The sequence below is a fragment of the Aptenodytes patagonicus genome, chromosome Z, assembly GCF_965638725.1.
Source record: "Aptenodytes patagonicus chromosome Z, bAptPat1.pri.cur, whole genome shotgun sequence".
Taxonomy (NCBI): Eukaryota; Metazoa; Chordata; class Aves; order Sphenisciformes; family Spheniscidae; genus Aptenodytes; species Aptenodytes patagonicus.
Window position 1 is genome coordinate 31,803,967 of NC_134982.1, and position 16,440 is coordinate 31,820,406.

At 39.6% G+C, this 16,440-nt stretch overlaps 1 protein-coding gene across 1 annotated transcript in view; it reads right to left on the minus strand.

Moving 5' to 3' along the window:
- GLIS3 (GLIS family zinc finger 3) overlaps window positions 1–15,823 on the minus strand; it is a 175,701-nt gene extending 159,878 nt beyond the window's left edge. Inside the window, exon 1 of the mRNA XM_076362512.1 lies at window positions 15,350–15,823. Coding sequence (XP_076218627.1) covers window positions 15,350–15,734 — 385 coding nt within the window. The 5' untranslated portion in view covers window positions 15,735–15,823. The remainder of the gene's footprint in view (window positions 1–15,349) is intronic.
- Between the last annotated feature and the right edge of the window lie 617 nt (window positions 15,824–16,440).

Here is a 16,440-nt window from a genome sequence, read left to right on the forward strand (position 1 = left end):
AAATTTCAATCCTGGTTGCTCTACATATACTGACATTTTCATCTTCTGTTGTCCAGACTATGATCCTTTACTCCCATTAGCCCTTAACTTTACACAGTATAGTATTTAGTAGGCAAAAGGGGTTCAGAATCTCTCCCTACAATGTTTTCCATATCGGATAATAATTACATCTGTCAAAGGCAAAATTTAAAATCAAGATCTATTTAGACTTATTTTTCATATTAGACTCATCACTGGAGTTGGGGATTTGTTTTTTTCCCCCCACAAGTGAAAGAGAGAGAATTCTTGCAAGCTCCAAGTTTCAGTCTCTGTACCTCACAAAATTACAACTTACTGTACTTGGTCTTTACATGAGCAAGTTTTCCTTTTCCATCAGTGCTGTTCGACATAACTGGCAGGGGGTGAGCTGCAGGAAGGTAAGAGGAGTGCCGAGGAGATACGAAAGAGAAGGAGAAGACAGGGTTACCTGAGGTAGAGGATGAAGCTCCAAGGCACACCCTGCACAAGCATGCTGGTTTCTAGAAAGGCTTGCTGACAGAGTAGACGCAGAGGGAAAGGAGACAGAATTGTGATGCTGGGGACACCAGGACCTACCCACCATCCCACCTGGTGGGGACCAGTAGCCTTTGGTAACCCCCAGTCAGGGGGCTATGTGGGACAGGCATGGGTGAAAAGTTTTCCAGTAGCTAACTAGACACATGGTCTGTCTCATTTGTTTTTCAAGTATTTCCTGGGGCAGACTCAAAGCTGTTCCACCTTTCCAACACCCAGTAAGTTAAACATCCCAGTGAGATATCAACCCTACTTAATTTCTGCACAGGACTTGTCATGAGGTCAATAAAAGTTTCAAAGCCCTCAGCAGCTTCCATATTTAGCAAGAAAATAATTTTTCTTTTGTGAGAAAGGAATTCAAAACAGCCATGGAAAAAAAACATTAAAAATTAATGGTGTTGGTCTTACACAAGATTCTAGGCAGAGTTAGCAATTTGACTATGAACTACACAAAGCCATTTTATGAAACAAATGCTTCCCATCCCCATCCAAGTTAACAGTAATAAACAGACTGACCAAAAATTGACAGTTTCACTGGGTTTTGAATACTGCCCAGAGTTTGTGTGATCACGAATGAAGATGAGAATATACAAATCTATGTAAAATTAATTTCCTCATTCCTTTTCCCTCTCCATGTATTTCTAAAATGCTTTCAATGATCAAAAAATCTTTCATTATGACTTCTCTGCTCCTTCTCCCACCTTCACACCAAAACAAGTCTGGTTAAATAACAATCACTTCCACTTCAACCAATCAAGATGCCAGAAACAATATTCCCATTATGTGAACCCCAGGAATTTCAGAGATAAATACTCATGGCTCAGAAATTTCCCTGTTGTCTTATGAACACACATGATGCATTCCAAAATAAATGGCTTTTCACATGGAAATAAGATGTGTAACCGTGTTTCACAGCAATGAAGAAAGTAGTTGAGAAAGTATATGCAAGATGGGAAAGATGCCGACGCAGCAAGAAGTCAAAATAGAAAGCCACTTTAGGTGGTGCAGCAAAGCTAGCAATAATCTGAGTATAGATTAAGTGGGCAAAAACCACCAGCCTTGCACCTCTACGGGCAAAGAAGAGTCAGGCAGCAGCATCAACCATCCCACTCAGGAGTTGGCCAGGAAGTGTACGCAGGATATCAAAAGTGGTTTTCCAGCAGGCCTCAAGGTCCCAAAAGGAACAGCATTTCTCTTACATTACAAAAGATTTTTTAAACATTTCCTCTTATTTGAAAGCCAACTCATTTTCTAGCTACATGCTTAAGCAAAAAAATATCCAAGCAGTCCTCTCTTACTACCAAAAGCATCAAAACATTCACAAGAAACAGTGTGGATTGTGTTAGAAGATACATTTCACTAATTAATTGACACCAATGCTGGGTCAGTAGTTCTTTAGAAGAACATTTATTTGGGAATGCTGATTGACAGACCAATTATAGTTTGGTTAGCTGGAACTTGAAAGCCAACTGCAGATTTATTAACAGATGTTCAAGAAGTAGTATATAATAAATGTAAGTTCAGTCTAGATCAAATAGGCTACTGCTGAACTCTTGACTTACCCTCTGAAATAAGCCATTGAAAACATCTCAGTAGGACAGAACAAGGATGTTAAAGTGTATGTTATGTAATTAAGAACTATATTTAGCTGCCAAAATAAACTTCCTGTTGATAATGTCAGCAATCATGACGACTGCCTGTCATACTATACTGGTGTTTGAATAAAGCATGAATTATGAATTCAGGCAAATATTAAAATTTATTCTGGGTTTTCTCAAGTGCCTTTTTAGTAAAAGTATCTATTTTCTTTTTACCCTTCTAAGTAAAAATTATTAAACTGTATACAGAGGTTTTTTTTTTGAAACTTCTGTGCTCAAAACACTTATTTAGGATGTTTCCAAACCATTCATGGTAAAATTCTTGGTAACCCCAAACCCTTTTCAGTGGCTAAATCTCATTCAGGTCTCAGAAGCAGACAGACTGAGACAAACTGTATTCCTAAACTGTAAAGTAAAGCTAAATTTTTTTGTGTAAAAGGCAGGATATAACACTGGTTAAAAGCACTCTGTTCAGCCTTAGACTCCTCATTCAAGTAACAGTAACGAGAAGATGCGCAATAAAGAGCCATTCAGTTGAAATAAAGAGAAACATTTTTCATCAAAACCCCAAGATTTGAGGATACTGAAAAGCAGACAGAGAACCTTTTTATTGCTGTATTTCAATCTTCAGTCCAGTCAATACCAAATACCACCTAAACAGAGGAACCTGTACAATTTCATTGTTGCTCATATGAGATCATCACTCTTGGTGTTCATAACCAACAAAACCTGAATACATTATAATGTTAATAAAACTTAATCCAGCCTAAAAATTCACTCTCCGTTCAAATAGAATCTCTTTTTGGAAATGACATGATAACATTTCTTCTGCCTTGAAGCTCCTAGAGTGGTTTGCAGGTCTTCAATCCCACAGCTCCTGAAAATGCAATGAAGCTGTGGCAGCCTGACCTGAGCAGTGTGCTCCCGGTCGCATGCGCTTGCTGTTAGAAGGGGGAGGGCCATGGTCAGCCCTGGGAAAGAGAGACCCTTCCTCCTTTTGGGAGCTGCTGGGCTAGTGGAGGGAGAGAGGGCTGGTGAGACTGCAGGGTACAACACAGTGCCAGGATGGAGCTGAAGAGATGGCAGTAGGTGAACAGACAGTCACATCTCAGGGAAGACAGACACAAAGACTTTGCAAAGGACCAGAGAGGGACCAGGTAGGACTTGCCACTGCGCCCAAACCCCTGCACTGTTTGCTAGCAAGGAGTCCACGTAAGACCCTGTAGGATTTATAAATAAACATTTTGATTTCTCCTCTTACTACTTTCACTTTTCTCTTTTTATGAAGTTAGCCCTAGTTGTTACCCTATTTTTTATAATGGCCAATTTAGAAAACTTACGTTAAGTCTTGGCATATCTATTGTATAATGGCCAATGACCATTCTCTATCACAGGCATTAAAAGCGGTTATCTCCACTAACAACTGGGGAACTGAATCAGACATTGCATGGAGATGGCGTTCCTGAAACCTTCTTGGGACTATTCAGCAGGGCTGTACCACTTGCGGACCACAGACTCAGAAACCACATCTGCCAAATTTAATCACTTACATGTTTAGTATTATCTTTGACAAATAAGAAAAGTGAAGAACATTTTTGGGGAAAAGTGACTTTAAAGCTTGCTATTTCCAATTGGCATTTGCCATTTCCAATTTGCAAGCTCTTAATACTTGTCAGTGTTTTCTTTAGCCACACTGCAAATTTTAATCTACTGGGTTTTTTTAATCTACTAGTTTTAATATACTGTTAAATATTTCAGTAACTAATTCTCAAATCTCAATTCTGTAAAGGATTTTTACCAAATACAAGGTAGGAATCACCCAAAAATTTTTTGTAAAAGCAGAAAAGCCTGGATTCTCCTGCAGATGAAACAATACCAGTTCCATGAGACTGCAGGGAAAGAACATTATCCCACTACTTTGTTGGAGACCCAAACATAGCTTCTTTAGTGGGAGACAGGTTGTAGTCTGATGGAGCTTATTTCCCTGCAGATAGCAATGGTCAAGCACCTCCAATGCTGCCTTTTTTTTCTTTGAAGAAAAAAAAAGAGAGGCAGACACTGCAAGGAAGTGAAAATGGAAAAGTATGTACTTATGAAGTACTGCATCCACTCCCCATTGTTTAAATATCTTTTCTTCTTCATATTCATCTCCAATAAAAATCTTTATTTTCTAAGGCTTCATTTAATTAAAAAATAAATAGTACTAATGCAAAGTCAGTCAAAGTAGCCTTTCCTGAACACAATGGAATGCCTCCTGAATGAAGAAAACATTTTACCCTATTGACCTGCCCTCAAAGAAGCAGGAAGCTCTGCAAAATAATTCTGACCATGCAGACAAGAGTTACATCAATGTGCAAAGTAATCCCTTATTACAGCCCAAATATGCAGTTCTGAGTACACCACTGATTTCAATAGGAATTTGGCTGGAGCAAGATCTGGTGTCATTTCAGGGAACTAAATTCATGAGGCTTTTGGACGCATTTGCAAGGGGAAAGTGTAGTGAGGAAAGCAGAATTTTCCTCACCATTGCACACAGCTACCACGGGTCAGCCAGGACACCAGTTCTTCTCACTGGCTGAAGTTCACCCACTCCAAGCACCAACAGGAGTCTCATACCCTGGAGATGTCCCCTTGGACACTATCCGCCTGCCATGTGAACACCTGCAAGGCAACCCGTCATGCCAAAATTCTTTCCAGAGCTTTTACAAGGGAAATGTTATGCAGCAGCTGCCTTATTATAATAACTAAAGCTGGGAAGGCATGTCTCTTCTGCTGACCTCTCAGCTCGGTGCTGTCCCCAGACAAAACGTCAGGCTCATGGTTAAATTGGCAAACCTGAAGACATGGTGGTCTCTGCTCACTAAAGCATAATAATCCACTGTAGACAGACTCTCTTCTCACTATCATTTGAAACCTCTTATACAGGAAGATAAAAGTTGGCAGGTCTATTCCAGACAGATGCAGCGAGTCACTGAAACCAGTATCAGTATTAGTATTACACATGCCTGTATGCTTTTTCATGATGAACATTTGCTACAGTCAAGAAAGCCAGAGCTACAGTGACAGACTGATGGTACACTTCTCACGTGCACCAGCCCTCTTCTACTTTCAGTTGCCCATATAGAGGCCCAAAGATGTCCAGTTTTAAGGTGAAATTTTACGGAACTCTAGACATGTGCTTCCAAAAAAAGAACAAAAAAATGCTGAAGTATACAAACTGTGTGTTTGTATTGTGAAACAATACCTGCATGTAAAAATACACACGTCATGCTGAAGTTACACCCATATATGACATTTTAATCAATCACATGCTAGCACACACATCATCTGAATGCACTTTGCAAGCAAACTGCTGCAGGTTTGCACAAGAATAGTTTTCATCTGAAACCTAGCTCCCAACCTCAAAAAATTTCACCGCAACAGTTTAGGGATATTTCTGGGTACAGCTGTAGGAAGACACTAAGTTCAAAACCACAGGACTAGATCAGTGAACCCAGTTGCAAGACTGACCAATCAAATATGCAAACATTTTTCATTATTTCAGAAGCATCTCAGTAACTGTTTCATTAACTAGCTTAATTTCTCCTGAAGGTCAGTCTCTAGAAATGTCATGTGTACAAATGTATAGCCTTGTTACAGAGCAAGTAGGATAATCAACTGCAACGATTGCCAATTTTTGCAATTTAAATATCCTGTCAGAAGAAACGTACTGCAGTGCTCTCATTCATTCATTCATTGAAATTTGAATTTCCACAGAAAAAAAAAGTCTAAGATACTCAATTAGCAAAGCATTTGCTAATGTCCTAACTGTCCAAATACTGGTTCTGCCTGAGCTGACAATAAAATTCATCATAGGAGTTGAATGGAACAACTTCCACCACAGAATAGAGTAATTGCTCCAGAAAGGAATTCCTCTTTCTGATCATCTGGTCATAAAGGCTTTTAAAATGCTTTTTTTTGGTGAAAAGACAGTAGCAAAAGTGAACCATATTCTGTTTCAGCCTATTAACGTGTCAAATGGTTAGACTAAATAGGGATAGATTTCTCTATACAGCCCAGGGAAAACCACTTAAACCACTGATTTTATCAGCTGCATGGTATCTGTAGAACTGACCACGTAAAACCCCAATGAACTGAGATTTTCATCACAAGGAAAAGTTCCATTTCTTCCGTTTAGCGCTGCAGCTGGAGAATATTGCCTGGACATGTGGTTTTTGTTTTTGTTTTTTTTCACAAAGCCCTACATATCAGCTATATCCTGTATCACGAGATGGAGGGAAAGGGCTCAGAGAAGAAAAAAGCTCATTCCCTGCTCCTGCCCCAGGCCCTCCTGCCTTTCATGATGTGAGACATGTTTCTTATACTCCCTTCCCATTCTGGGGGGGACTATGGAGCTGACTTCCAACTTCTAGAAACAATCCAACATTTAATCACCTTCAGCAGCAAATGTAGCCCTGTGACACCCAAACACTACTAATCCTACCTCCTAAATCTCTCTAGAACCACCAGCCACAAAACAGCTGAAGGGCATGCTTGCCACCTGCAGAATTTCACAAACATTGGTATAAAATGGCAATATTTAATGTCTTAGCCCGATAAATATGATGGTTAAATGCAGACAACAAACTTCGCTAGCTGTTCACTCAGTCTCAAAAATTTTCCCCCTTTATGAATAATCTAGATTTTTATTTTAAGACCATGAACAGAAAGTGTTTATTAGTTGTGCAAGATCAACTATCAGAGATAAATTAGGAGATCAAAATCCCACCTAGAGCCACCAGAACTGACAATGTTTCTTCGCTGAAATACTGAAGTAGTACCACTTTACCATTGAACAAGTTTCACTGGTAAAGTCACAGCAGTCAATAATGACTATTTTGCCATAATTCTGTTTACCCAACAAGTTTACCATGGGACATAAAAGATAAAAAACAAACCTGCTGTTGCAGTTCATATTAATACAGTTTAAAAGACTACAGTAAGCATTTCATGGCAGTATATTTGTTCTGGTACCTTACAGTTAATACAACCTTTAAAATTTTTCTGTTTGTTCAAGAGAAAATAATCTCCCCATTTACTTATTCACTATAGACACTTACATCACACCCATCACTAAGTATTATATTTTCATCACTGTCATTGTGACTTGCGTTGCAGTAATACCCAAAGGCTGCAGTAGCCATTATGTCTGTTACTGGGCAAACATAAAATAAATAAACTCTTCACCATGAATCCAAACAGAGAAGAGAGACAAATGGGGAGAGTGAGAACAGGGGGACATAGAGCTAAAATGGGACGCAATCATTCAAGAAGCTCCAGCAGCAAGTACCACAGCAGAGACCAAAATAAAATTCTGCTATGCTGATGTGACTACCGAGTTTTGACAACAACATCAATTAAGCCATGTTTTTACATCTGCATCTCTGCATTCCCTGCCCAGTGCCCCATCTGCTGCACCCCACACATACTGAGCTGGTATCTCAAGTCTCCTGAAAAGATGGTCTACGCTCTTACAACTAGCAGTGAAGGACACGCTCCACTAATTCAAGTATAAGGTAACATGCAATGCCTGCAAACACCTCACTTGCCTGAGATGAAATATACCCTAGAAGGGATAAGTGGTACAGAAACACAGACAAAGGAACACATGCAGGCTCTTTATAACCCAGTTAGAAACAGGTCAGATACATTTTAAGACAGTTTATTGTCCAAGCTAAGCCAAAGTTCAAACATGTAAGCATGGTCCTTCAAAAAAAGTCATACTAATTCCCCCAGCTTCCTTGAACTCTGAGACAGAACTAATTATCAGATTCAGTTTCAGAAAGACCAGCTATAAGTAAAATAGAAAAGAAAGAAATCTCTTTGGTGCAGGCAATTCCTGCTTTTATTCACAGAGGAATTATAGAATCACAGCATATCTCAAGTTGGAAGGGACCCATAAGGATCATTGAGTCCAACTTCCTGCTCCTCGCAGGACTATTGCAGGTATTTACAACTGTGTGAGAACCCTGAAAGTAAATGAAAGACCATTTTTGCACTTTAGGTACAGAGTAGGTGTCAGAAGAGCAGCTTCTCTTCTCATTGTTTTCCGTGGGCGAGGGGTAGGAGAGAGCAGCTAAAGCGAAGCAAGCAGTTGGTATGCTTCCTGTTCGCCATCATCAAACAGGTCTGCAGCAGTAGGGACCAAATGAAGGAACACATTACCATGGTGAAGATCATGTTATAGCATTGCTAGGAAAGGCAGTATAGTTCAAGAAGAACACAATGGTAATATGCAAAAAAGCCAAATCCATCTGCAAAATTCAGTATTTGCACACATCTCTGCTTAACTGTGCACCAGGCTGCTTTTTGGCCCCCTGCTCTTCCATGTAAAGGCACAAACAACATGTTCTCTCTCTGTAGGTGCACATGCAGCCCTGAAATTAATTTTGTGTTTAACATCAATAAATTGCACTTCAGGTGGAGATCTCAAAGCACTGTATAAATGTAAAAATAACTTATCCAAAATTTGCCAATGAAAAGAATAGAAGCACAGGAAATTAAAGTGACTTACCCATATTCACACCAAAATACTCAAATCTTACCTCACTCAGGGGGAGAGTTGGCCTCAATGCAGTTTTCAAGAATTTTCAGGTACAAAAATTCCAGAATTTTTGTATTTCAACTGGATTTTTATTCCAAATTTCCCCTATAAAAGGTGGCTGAAACATGCATATCTCTGTATGAAAACAGATTTTGTTAGTGCCACCTCCTGGTGATAAAACTGAAAAATCATGCACTAAGCTGACGATTCTCAAACAAAGTAAAGTGAAAATATAATAGTTTGGCCTGTTTTGGTTTGCTTGTTTATGATGGCTGAACCTGAGGCATCAAATTTTCCTCTCTGCAAACTTGAAGGAGGACACAAAATTCATTAGCCATTTTTAAGATGACATAAGTGCAGATGCATAAGCATCCTATAATCAGTGGTAACGGAGAAAAAAAAAGGAGATGCTACATTCCTGGAAAAGTCACCCTCTCAAATCTGCCTTGATTTTATCCTTTGGGAATTTTGCTGGGGAGGACATTCAAAGGCATACTGAGATCTCCACCGGAGGTTGCCCATGGGATCATGAGCTTGGTGTAGCCTCCCCCATCCACCTTGCCCATGCTTTCTTTGAAGCCTTCCAGCTGGAGACAGTTTTTGGATGCTATTGACAACAGCAAGCTGTCATCATGGTGAAAACAGGTGTCATAAAGTTATTGATAAATACACCCCATCACCTTCAACTGGTTTGCCCCAGTCTGAAAGAATAGTATTTGGTCTAAGAAAATTATAAAATACGAACTTTACTTAAATCTACCCCTTCACTTACTGTATTTTGGCTATCTACAATTCATTTTAAAGCTCACTGCCCAGGCCCACAAAGCAGAGGATATGGGTATAAGGCTGGGTATGAGAGAAGTTAAATCACACTCTTAACACAGAATGGGTAAGTGTTGGCAATATGCCTAATACTCTTGAGAGATTTTACAGTTCCTGTGTAAAGTAGATCCTTTTTGGCATTAAGCCTAACACCCTTCAGGGAATTTTTCTAAGTTGCCTGGGGCCTTTGTAACACATATTCCAATACGCACTTTGGTATCACCAGCTATTTTTATTTTCTTAAACATTTTGTTCTTAAACAAAATTCTAAATGCTTAAGATAAAGACTCTAAAAGTACAGACTCAAAGTCAGTGTAAATCACTGTCTTCCATCATTTGTGTTCAAGAGTTGCCTGAACATCATTTATGTTCAGGAGTTGAACCATGCCTGAAACCATGACAGATGCGGAAAAAAAAAAAAAATTAACCTGAAATAACCACTCCAAAGGAATGTCTTGCAACAGGAATCTGTGCACCACCTTTCACATAAAAATGAAGTAAACCTCTTGCACATTCTATGAGAGGCACACCAAGAACCACAGTGAACCTTCTCAAACCTGACCAGGATTGCTGGTCATCCAGCCTCTAAAACTAATTGCAGAATTAAACTCGGGGAGTCTTATGTTCTCAGCTGTGCCCTTTTGGAAAGTCCTAGACCAGACAAAGGAATCCACCGAGACCCATCCCTACTGTCTTCAGAATGGATTTCCCCAACAACTGCCAGAGCTGCAAGTAATGATTTCCTTGCCTTGATGGATCCTGTATTGTTTTTCAAGCATATCAAGGCCACTGAAGCATATGCAAAGCTGGAAGATGTGTAATGCTGGATAAAACTAAGATCATTATCACTTAATCACTTTGCTGTACCTAAACATCATCAATAACCAGGCTTTAAAACTGCTGACAATTGATTATAGAAAACAACCAAAAAAATAAGTCGAGTCAAGCTTTCTGCGTAAGAAACTGCACAGAATACTAATGAACATCTTTTTTGAGACTGCGCCAACTGACACATAAAAACAACAGTACTAGAGAGCAAAACAAGTATGTCAAAGAGTTTTCAAGTGTGGCTCAAGCTGCTTACTGATTAACACTTCTGCATATAACACTCCTCACAGACCTGTGCGGCTATTGTTCAAAACTGAAACAAGGCTCTCTTGGCAACTGGAGACAAATGATCCTCCCTGACCAAGTTCACAATTCTCACACAGCTTAGCAGCATTGGAGCTGCTTCTTCCAGAGCCTCTGGTGGAAAAAAAGAAATCCTAAGATTTAATGCCTGTCAACTATTTCTAGCATAAGGAAGAGCCTTAATGATCTCCAACAGGAAACATGCTCATCTTACACATGAACATTAGCTAACTGTCTCATTTTACTAGAAAAGATTTACAGTCACATTTGCAAGATATACAATACACAATGATTTTTCATATCATGGAACAAACTTAACACTGCAGGAACCACAGAAATGGAAGATGACAGCTGTCTTTTCAATGGCCCTGGAAAGGAAAATAAACTTGTGCCTACCTGCACAAGTTTCTGCATTTCTTAGAAAAAAATGTCCAGGTTTGCTTCTTCAAGTCCCATCTCAAGTATTTTCACGTTCAGTCTTCACAACTATAACATAGTCTTAGTCACATACCCACATGTTGACTACGCTGGTTTTAGTAGAGCAGTCAGGGTGGAACAGAAGGCCAGACTGGTTTCCAAGGCTTGAACTCCCCACGTGTGCAGTGTCACCTGCTGTCAGGGAGAATGGAGGACGCAAGGAGATGGCTACGGCTCTTATGACTGAGAGCTGCTCACAATTTCTAGGAAGTCTTGCCAGACATACCAGCTAAAATCACAATCACAATAAGTAAGACCAAAAGCCAGGCTGACAGGCTGCCTCTCCCCTCTCCATGTCCATGTTGGACCTCTCCACCAGGTTATGAGCACAGTGGCTGGAGGTGCAGCAGCTGCACCACCTCCACCAACAGCACCTCAGCATGGAATTTCAGTCACAGTAGAAATTCTCCATCAGCCAAATCCAAGCTGCTTTAAGACTACAATATATTGTCTTACAGGACAGGAAAATCCACTCCTAAACTTTGAATGAACTGCCATAAGCATGTTAAGTAATATCACAGCGATTCAGACCAAGGATCCAACTCCCACAGCAGGACCCTCCCCACAGTGGTGCTTATGAATAACGCTGAGGGAAAAATACAAGGTCTCCCCCCGAACTACTCCCACAGCCACCTTCCGCAACTACCTACACCAGGAGGGACATGTTTATCTTTAATACCTCTTGATGGACTTCAAAAACATGTTTTCATTCACTGAGTAAAAGAAACCAGTATAGGTGTTTAACATACACATCAGTCCTTTCAGTAAATGTGTTGTTTTCAGAAAGATTTGGGATTTTTACTACTACATGAGACATGAGAACACTCAGGATATGCCTAAATATAGTCCAGCTCATGCTCACAAGTCCCTTGTCTGCACAGAGGAGTGAATAAGACAAGCAATAAGAACAGCTACTAGGTTTTCTAGGAAACAAAGTATTATTCAGATGTGTATAAAGTACAGATATGCTGGTAATAAATCCTTGAATACATAACTTTTGGACATCACTACATTTAGATCACAGTTCTTATTTGAACTATTTGAAATTTACAGACTTTAAAAAAATTACCTTCTTAACAGACCGCTGGATTTTTTAAATTATATTATTTTTCATTACAAGACTTGAATCAAAAGATCCGCATTGATGAGAAAAGCTGAAGACCAGTGCTGGCCAGGCTATGGTCTTGTGTCTTCCTTTACTGTTCTCACCCTTTTCCCCTTTCTGCTCATTCCTGCCTGATGTCTCTCTAGCTCACTTTCACCTCAGCAGACTGTCAGTAAAGATCACTTTCTAGGCCTGAGTAAATCTAAAAGGTGTGAAACCGATTATTCACAAAAAGTGGTCAAATACACATATCAAACAAAATGAGAGACTGTCAATTTCCAATGCCAAATACATGTCCTGTTATGCCTGCATTTTGCATATAATTTCTATTAGAAAATACCTAATATGGGTACACAAAAGTGTACACTCCTAGCAAAAAAAAAAAAAAAAAAAAAAAAAAAAAAATCACTGTACTAGCACATTTTTCAGTACTGAAAAAAATCCACCATTATACTATTTCCTTTTCATATACACAGCACAGTACTAGAAAGCATATTATACCATCAGTACCACAGAGGAGGTGAAGTAACTGAAGTCAGAGATGTACACCAGTGCATGTTCAGACTTGCTTTTTTTCTCCATACAGCAACACAGCACAACGTGCTTCAGGTTCTCATCATGCACAAAAGCATAACAGTTTCTCTTAATGTGACTTAGGTGGCATCCTTTCTAAAAAATCATCTCCTTTCAAAGCTTTGTAACATTATACAAGATAAAGAGAGTCTTCATGCAAAGTAAAGACTCTCTGTGTGTTGTGGTTACTGTAGATTATTACTGTTCTCTTTTTGTGCACTCAGCACCACCTCCTGTCAAAAAAAAACCCTCTGTAAAAAACAAGGCACACAACTGGATTGCCCCCAAATATTCTGTTCTTTCCTCCACCCCAAACTGAAGCTCCTGGGTTTTTTTTTAAACTGTTTTATCCATTATTGAAAGAATGCAGGCAAACTATTCCAAAACCACTAACAAGTCATTTTGTTGTATATCTTGCTGCTTTTACTATCCCATGTGTTTTAAAGTAAAAAACAAAAAAACAACAAAAAAACAACTTTTAATAGTGCAAACCTCTATAACTGATACTGAGACAACTGTAAAAGGAAAAGTGTTGTCTTCTTGAGATGGAGGTTTAACTAAAATAAGTACCTACCAAAAGATATTTCCGTCCATGTACCCGCCACTAGAAAAGGACAAAATATATAACATAAACTACATGAATAGTTTTATAAGGTTTACAGTCTTACTTACATACATGCTATGCTTTATACAGCATGTGTGTGTGTGTATATATGTAGCATATATACAGCATACAGTTCAAAGTCTTAGAAAATTATCTGGACATGACCAAGTGAATGAGACTTCACTCTTCCATAGTGGGTACATTCCAAGCACGCATAATCTTCAACTCTGTAAGTGATCCTGCTAATAACAAAAACTTTAAAGCATGAGGAATTACTAATCCAAATCCATAGAAACATAGAATCTGAAGTCCACGGTATCTTAAGTCCACAGTATCTTGTCTAACCAGCACTGCTTATATATAAGCTTCCCTAATGCCAGCCCTTCAGCTGAATTCTCTACTCGCTATCCCACAAAATAGCAGACTATTTTCCATATGTGAGAGCTAATCAGGCCAAGACGGAAAGATGGAAATGACAGCAGCTAGGAACAGAACGGTCCAGCACAGCAGATCAAAATCCCCAAACCAAGTACATGACGCTCTCTTCACCCTGTGATGCTGCTCTGCAACACATACTGCAGGTGGCTTAGCTGTTATACAGGGCTATTTTAGAGATCCCAGCATGGATTCCCTGGTTTTAGGCATGTAATTTTGAAGACAGCAGGAATCAGGCTCTACCTGTAGTGAAAGAGAGATGGAAAAGTTCCTCCAAAGCTCATCATGTGAGGAGTCCACCTCTCTTCACTGTAGCAGAAGCTTAAAGCTATATGCTGTGAATTACACCCACCACCAAAGCAAGCACCAGACGGGTGATCTCAGAGGTCACCCAATGAATATGTATATGCATTACCACTGGTCTGACTCAGCAGAGCATTCAAGCATGCAGTTAACTTTCAGCTTGTTCTGAAATGATACTGGTTTCAAGCCTGCAAGCCTTGCTGAGGAGGGATGGACTTCCTAAGTTTTCAAAGGGAAGTAGTGAAGAAAAACAGGAAACGGAGAGAAGCAATACATTTGGAATAAAATGGGAAATCTCCGTCTCCTTTTCTGCACTTTCACTCAGATATCAGCCCAAGCTTTTCTTGGTATTTTAAACTATTTAATTATTTTTCTATACATTAAATTCTCATGTCTATGTACATTCAGTTTCAAAAGTATCATACCAAAACTCCTCCAAAAGAGTATCCCAATCTCCAGCATGACCAGAGTCACGAAGTACTGAAAACTTAAAAGTTCTGTTTTGACTTCAAAGACCCAAGAGCAGACAGCCAAGTACTTTCTCATAGATAGGTAAATCTCTGATGCACAAGCACTTACTCACAGAGGACCAGCCTCCAAATTTTGTGAGGGCTATGCATCATTGTTTTCTACAGCATAAACAGTGGTTCCAGAAAATGGATTGCAAATCTATGGTCAGATATGCTCCAAAGTGCTTTACAGCTTGTCCAGCCTAAGCAGTCTAAAAAAGCATGACTACATTGCTGCTTTCATCGCAAGCAGCTGTTAGTCACCAGTGGAAAGCTGTGTTCGTGCATCCAAGAAGGAGTATTTCTGATAGCACTCACAAAATTCTGGTGCCACAGAACATAAAATTACTATCTGGATTTGTTGAGTCAAGAGATTAGGCTAGCAAAGCAAAGTCACACTACACTGTTTATAAAGAATCTTAGGACAACTCAGGGATTCTGAGCAACTGCTGTGTAATACAAAGCCCCTGGGAACAATCAAACAATGAATTACTTTTGTGGAAAATAACAAAACATTTTGTTTCAGTATCTCTTCCTTTGTAGTAAAAGAGTAGTAAAGAAGAGACTGGATGCCATCTACTAAAACCAATATCATCTAGGTACGTGATATTGGAGAAGACATGCTATTACTACTAGCAATAGAAAAAGGAGTCTTACCTTCACCTGTGCATGGGGAGAAAGTACTTCCAAATTCTTGCTGTTTTGGCTTTAAAGACTGTGGGGCTGGCAGTCCTGGGGGCTGTGGGACTTGTAATAAAGGCTTCCCATTTGTAACCACTTGTTTCCTGGGACTTAGAGCAGGAAGGTGTATAGTACTGTCAATGATGTTGCTCTGAGGAGCTACCCCTCCTCCAAGGGGCATCTTTATGTGTAGGCTGGAAGACAAGTTTCCAATAGCTGGGCTTGGGGTGCTGCTATTTGAAGATGGGCAGGGCGTTCCTGCGTGCACTCTGGTAGGTGGGATCTGCTGTCCACTGATCATCCTAGGTCCATGAGGAATACCTGTTGTCCGATGGCTCATACTGCATGACCTCCCATTCATTTTTAAGAAGTTAATGTAATCAAAGTGTGTTTTTACAGACCCACAGCTATGACTGATATCAATCCAAAGTCAGTAAGTAATCCATTGTGTATAACACCTGTTTGAAAAAATACACAAATAAAAATAATTGATATTGTAGTAAATAATACATGAAAGAGGACTGCACATGATTGTTAACTTTGTGACATTACTGGTTGCAAGAAACAAAGTACAAGCACTATATGGTCTGTCAGGGAGAAAGAACAAAGCCAAGCAATGACTTAGAGCTCTAACACAGGGAAAACCTGCCTCTTCAAAAGCTGAAGTTTGCAATAAGGTCAGCTGCCTTCACATTAGCTAAACCAGCCATGAAATTAAGTGAATGCTGACCAAGTGCAAGAAGGCAGCCAGGAGTGAAAAGACTCTGATAGGGAGTTGTCATTAGCATGAACACGGCTATCGCCCCTTTCTCTGCCATCTCCTCAGTCTGTGAATTAAAATGGTGCTGAAAAGACAAAACAGGAAACATACCAGTTCACATTCTAAAAGATGTGCATACAACAAAATGAAGAGGGAACAGCACAACCACAGAAATGCTTCTGTGGTCCTTCAAACTCTGTGGCACTTCACAATAGAAAAGTATTGCAAGAAAGCACAGCACAGAAGTATTCATAAACATAACTGCAATCACTTCAAAAGTGGATGCTTACTGTAAGTCTATAGATAT